The sequence below is a fragment of the Gavialis gangeticus genome, unplaced genomic scaffold (genome assembly GCF_001723915.1).
Source record: "Gavialis gangeticus isolate Ggan-Ray unplaced genomic scaffold, GavGan_comp1, whole genome shotgun sequence".
Classification (NCBI taxonomy): Eukaryota; Metazoa; Chordata; order Crocodylia; family Gavialidae; genus Gavialis; species Gavialis gangeticus.
The window spans coordinates 96525082-96530906 of record NW_017728992.1 but is presented as its reverse complement, the minus strand read 5'-3'; the positions used below and the strand labels follow the sequence as shown (position 1 = coordinate 96530906).

General features: G+C 43.9%; 1 protein-coding gene across 2 annotated transcripts in view; it reads left to right on the top strand.

Moving 5' to 3' along the window:
• The window catches only part of NDC80 (NDC80, kinetochore complex component), a 40750-nt gene that overhangs the window by 17276 nt on the left and 17649 nt on the right, over window positions 1–5825 (top strand). For both annotated transcript variants that reach the window (XM_019525883.1, XM_019525891.1), the window contains exons 8-9: window positions 4074–4167; window positions 5106–5212. In XM_019525883.1, the coding sequence (XP_019381428.1) occupies window positions 4074–4167; window positions 5106–5212 (201 nt within the window). The remainder of the gene's footprint in view (window positions 1–4073; window positions 4168–5105; window positions 5213–5825) is intronic.

Sequence of the window (5825 nt, the reverse complement as noted above, 5' to 3'; positions counted from 1 at the left end):
TGTACACGATCAATTATAAATGAGTAATATAGCTACGTTAATGTATTTATATTGTAAATGGCAATCACATTGATTTGGAAGGACTTCTTTGAGGTGACTTTGCTGGGCTTTTTGAAAGGCTCTTGATTGGACTTTTTGAAGAGTTCTTGGCTGGAGTCTTTTCAGGCGTATTGGCTGCAGGTTTTCTAGAATCTTGTCTGCTTTCTTGAAGAAAGTGTCCAAGAAAGTTTGGACAGATGTTCTCCAGGGAGATGAGTGACGCAGCAAACTTGTTTGCTGGTGTGGCATCACATCGGATCAAGTGTAAAGTTGAAATAGGGTGTCAATTTATAAACATTGTAAGTGTGAAATGTTGTAAGTTGAGGACTGCCTGTACATGGAAATTTTATAAATTTTGTATAATTTTCCATGTATAAACTCTAATTAGTGGAAAGTCATCTTTAAATTCATCCCCTCAATTGCTCTGGTGGGGAAAGCAGTAGTGGGGAGTGAGAGGTCAGACCCCTGCCCCTTGCTCTTCCCCCCACCATGCATTCCCTGCCACGTGCGTGCCTGCCTGCCCCCTGTACCTTGCCCCTTTTTCCTTTTGCTATAGCTCTGCTTGTCTGGGACAGTCAGCAGCAGCACAGCCCTGACTCAGCCCCAGCCCAGACTGGCCTGGGAGAGGCTCAGCCAGCCTTGGGCTGCAGAAACCAAGGCTAGAGAATGTAATGGGGAAGGGGGCAGTTGGGAGGGAAGTGAGGTCAGGGGAGTGGGCACAGGTAAAGGAGAGACAAGTGGTAGGAGAGAAGGCTGCAAATTTCCCCCCCTACTACCCCTAGCCATGTATACCCTCCCCTGTCAAACGAGCCACTCCAACCCAGGGCATGCAGCAGCTCAACCTGGAGCCTGGGCCCAAGCTGAGCTGTGCCTTTGCCCCAGACCAGTACTAAAATCCAAGATAAGAATTTTCCCTGTGCTGTTGTGAGGGTCGTGGAGGACCTTGTCTTGGATTTGGGTAAAACATGGTAATTCTTTGGTGGGGAGGGGTATCTTGCTAGTTTTGTTTTCTTCTCTTGGCTAGGTCTCAAACATTCACTTTACTTGCAACTTGAGTCTATTTGTATTGCAATGTGTCCCAAAAAGTGACTTTAAAAAAACCGATCAGCTGAAATTAGAAATAAATTTCACAATGCTATTGACAGTTGCTTTTGAAAGAAATGCAGTCTAAGATCACTAATGAGTGAAAACCTTAAGGTGGTTCTTTTTTTTTCCTCTTTTTAATTGCAGGAATTAGTTTCTGCAGTTTTAATATCTTAATGATGGGGGGGTGTATTTTCACTTTTTTTATTTCTTAGGAATATAAAGCAAACACAGTGATAAAAATGGCAAATAATGTGCATGAGCTTGTATCTGTCTCTAAACTAGGAAAAGATAGTTAAGGAAAGGTACTTAAGTAATCCAAGAGGTCCTTTCCCAATAATATAGGATATGTTCTCAGTCTCAGGAGTGTTGAGTACATACATCACTGATTCTTTTAAAAAAAAAAAACAACAACAACAAAAATAGGTATGGCAGCACTTGCAGATCCCTGCAAACAAAACCCAGGTCACACAGTGCCACATTGCCTCCAGCTGTGCCTGCAACTGGGCCACAGCCATGCTGGCTGCTGCTGCTGGCACTGCGGGGGGCAGGTGGGGGAACAGATGTGTGGCAGCCCCCGCTGGAGCCTCTTGACAAAGTATGCAGCAGGACCTGACCCTGCCTGGCCTGGAGCAGCGTGCTAGCGCACCTTTGCACAGGATTAGGAGGCGCAGCTCCTGTGGAAAGGCATGATAGCTGCATAGCCTGGGTTGGGTTGGGCTGGTGGGGTGTATTTTCCACAAGGCTCAGGTGACGATGCATGGCTGTGGTGCCATGCCCACAACAGGCCATGGCGCATCGCTGCCTGAGCTTTGTGGAAAACATGCCCCACCAGCTTGACCCAACCCAGGCCACGCAGCTAGCATGCCTTAGCAAAAGAGCCGTGTGTCCTGGAGCTGCGCCTCCTGCTCCTGTGCAAAGGCATGTTAGCGCACTGTGCTGGGCTGGGTCCTGCCACACACTTTCTCCCTGAATATAACACAAGTCGGCAGCGTTGCTGCCAGAGGCAGGACCCAGACTGGTGCAACACCCGGTCCCTGTGAGACAGACCCATGCCAAAAAGCACAGGCGGCACTGGTTCTGAGGTGGCCGGGGTCACGCCACACTGCTGTGGGATCTGGCCACAGCAGGCCCTGAGCGCACAGTGGCGGCTGCTGCTGCTGCTATGGAGAGGGGCTAGGGCCCTGTGGGGAGCAAAACCAAACATCAAAACATTTACATATTTCAAATTTATTTTATTATTATGATAGAGACATTGGCAGGCTTCCAAACTGCTTTAGAATTGTAAATATATCAATAAAACATTGCCCAACTGGTCGGTTGGTCCTCTTCTCTCTCTCATATAGTGGTCTTTTGTTTTAACTGTGGAAGAACATGGATTTTGGGGTATTTTTAAAGAGTGAATTTGGGAATTTTTTTTATCGGAGAATTTGCAGTTTTTAAAAAGTGAACACCAGGATTCCTGTTAGTGAGGCAAGTGGCAGGTCCCAGGCAGAAGAGCCTGCTCAGGGCTGGCATGTGGGACCCAGCTGGAGGTGGCTGACCTCTTGGCCATTTGGGGCCAGGAAGACATGCTTTGACAGTTCAAAGCAAGCCACCACACTGAGAACATCTTCTAGGCGATAGCTGCCCAGATGGCAGGGCAGCCGTACACGTGGCAGTAATGCTGCACAAAGGCCAACTGTACAGCCACAGCCCACTGGCAGCTGGCTCAGAGGTGCAGATGCCTCTGCAGCTGTGCAGTCCCCATCTGGGTCTGGCAGGTGTGCAGCCTTGGGGTCACGTGCTGTCACAGGTAGCAGCAGCCCCCACTGTCTGACTGCTGCAGCAGGTAGAGGGTGCAAGGAACTCTCGGTTAGGACTGTTGCAGCAGTCCAGCTGGCGCAAGAGGTAATTCCCCAGATACCAATTGGCTGGGCCCCAGAAGCTCCTGAGAGCAAGTAGCCCTGAGCAACTTGCCAGGGCAGCTTTTTATACTGCTGAGGCCAGCACAGGTGCTGACCCCAGGTTATAGTTCCCCCCCTGGCTGAAGATCTGGGAGGAGCTGGACAGGGTTATTTTCCCCCAAATGGCACAAGTTGCCTCACACCAAAGTGCTTGTCTGGGCATATGCACTGAGACAGTAATCCCTCGCTCAAATTTGTGCCACTCCTATTTGAGCTGCTGCAAGTGCACGTCCCTGCATGTGTGGACATATCCTCTGTTCACTTTTCCTCCAAATGTTTCTTGCATGTATCTGCTGACTGCTGCTCCAATTTCTCTCCCTCTTCCACTCTTTACCCATTTTGATCTAACTTATCCTTCTCCCCATCATGTTCTATGGAATCCTTATCCATCATGCCTTGATCCTATTGTCACAACAGCTAACTTTATGCTTCCTGACTTCTTTCTTTCTTTGCCTCCAGTCCATGAAGAAGGTGGCTTTCAATTTTAAATCCTATCAGTTCTAACTTTTCTGAAAGTTGAACATTAAAACCTCATCTTCAAATTTCTGAATAGTTCTTCTACTTACTACTTTTTTGTTTTTGCCTGCTGTCCATTTCAGTCTGTTGCCCCTCACCAACCCCTTGGTTTTTCACATTTTCATCTTTGTACCTTCTTTCACACTATTCCCTGCGTTAAGAACGGCCTCTTTGCACCATTCTACTACCCTGTCTCATTCAAACTAATTTAGAAACAACCAAAGAGGATGAACAGAAAATAGTAATGTTCTGAGATCTAGTTTTCCCTTGGTTGGCTGGCTGAAGTGGGAAGTGTCTTTTCTTTAGTTTTAAAATATCGGGGTCATGGTCTGGGCCCTGTCCCTGTGCATTGTAAGATAGATAGCATTTAATAATCAAGCCAGTAACAGGTTTTCTTCTCATTTAAAATGTTCCATTTGCTGAGTGGAACTGTATGTCCAGGTTTTTCCATCTCTTGGCTCTTCCTGAAAGTTTACTCTTTTTTTTCAGCTCTTCTTGGACTATACTGTAAAGTGCTATGAGCACTTTATGAAGGGTGGAGACACTTATGAAGAATTTGATGCAGAAGTGCAGTCAAAGCTAAGTAAGGTTTTCTGTTTTGGTTTTGGTTTTGTTTGTTTAATTTAGGTTGCCAGAAATTCTGTTAGTTAAAATAAAGCTGTTCCATGTAAAGTGACTAGTTTTTTTTCCATGTTTGGCACGCTCATTTCAATGTCAAATTTGTTCCATTTACAGATAAAAGGTTGTTAGTTCCTTCTCCCCAACACCACTGCAAATAGCCATCATGCTTTCTGATGGTTTCCAGGAAACTGGCAGGTTGTAGTGCTGGCTTTACTGTTTCTATCTACTCCAGAAATCTAGTACAGAGCCTATAGAAACAAGGACAGCACTTTGTTCCTTGTGCCAGTGGCTTCTGTTTGTGTAAGAGACCTCAAATGAGGACCACCAGTCAGATTTTGAAGTTGACTGCTGCTGGCAAGAAAACAAATTGGCAACAGCGTGAAATCTTCAGAAAAGACAAGTGGGTAAATGTTCATCATAGGCAGAGAGCAAGGGAAGAGATGGCTGTAACTGCAGAGATGTATGTGGGACAGAAGAAGAATTAGAAGAACAGAAGGAGAAAATAAAACTACAGCTGCTCAGGGTTTTTTGTTTGTCTCTTTAATACAAGCACATACTGATAATGCAGAGATCATGCAACTGTCCACCATCAGAAGCTGGGAGAGGATGTCTGTCATGAAATGATCGTTGTAATAGCATAGTATATATGACCAAAAAATTTGAAATGCTTTTTTCCTGGAACCTGTCACTCAGATCTCAGCTTCTGTTTGAATCTTATGTTTGCCTGAACAATTTTTAAATAATCCTTTTGTCCATCTCCTGTATTGTGTGATGAGCATTCTTATAGTTTTAGCTTTCATTTTAAGTTTTGTCAGAGAGACAGGTATCATTTGGTATGGATGTTGGTGTTCTAAGCTATTTAAAGACAATCTTTTGTTTCATTTCGTTTTTGTTTTTCAGAGGATTTGTTTAATGCAGATGAATTCCAGGTGGAGGCTCTGGAAGCAGAAAACAAAAGGTTAAATGAAGAGATTGCAAGACTGGAGAAAGAGAGAGAAAGTGAGCCAGTGAGTAAACTTATCTGTATGAGCAATGCTAAGTTGTGCTTTAAGCTTGACTCCGAATTTTGTTTTCAGCACTCTGCTGCTTTTAATAAAAAAAGACATTGATACACTAATAAGAATAGAGAACCAATAGAATCTAAACACTTCTTCCTGTTCCAGAATTCATAATCTAACTTGGCCTTTGTATCATTTGTTCCAAAACCAGTGTAGTATAAAACATTTACTGGGGAATCTTCAGTCACAGTTTAGTATTTTCACATAAGTTTAAAGATTTTGTATCATTCAAAATTTTAGCTAACAAAATTTCAAGCACTGTTTCTCCAGACTTCAGTGTAGGAACTAAGGAACTTCAAAAGAATTCATTACAATTAGTTTAGGGTAGGTTATCTAGGATTTCTTGTACGGAAGAGTATATGGGGCCAGTGAAAATGGTCCAGATGTTTTACCATTTCTGGGAAAATTTTATGTTTGAAAAGTTAGTTTTGTTGCTAGTAAATTTAAATTAATGTAGTGTCTGTTTAGGCAGGAATCTAAGTACTGCTTGCTATTCCAAATGTGCTGATTTTAAAAGTTTCCTTGGTTTTCTACCTTTTCCCCTGTTTTGTTTTGTTTTTTT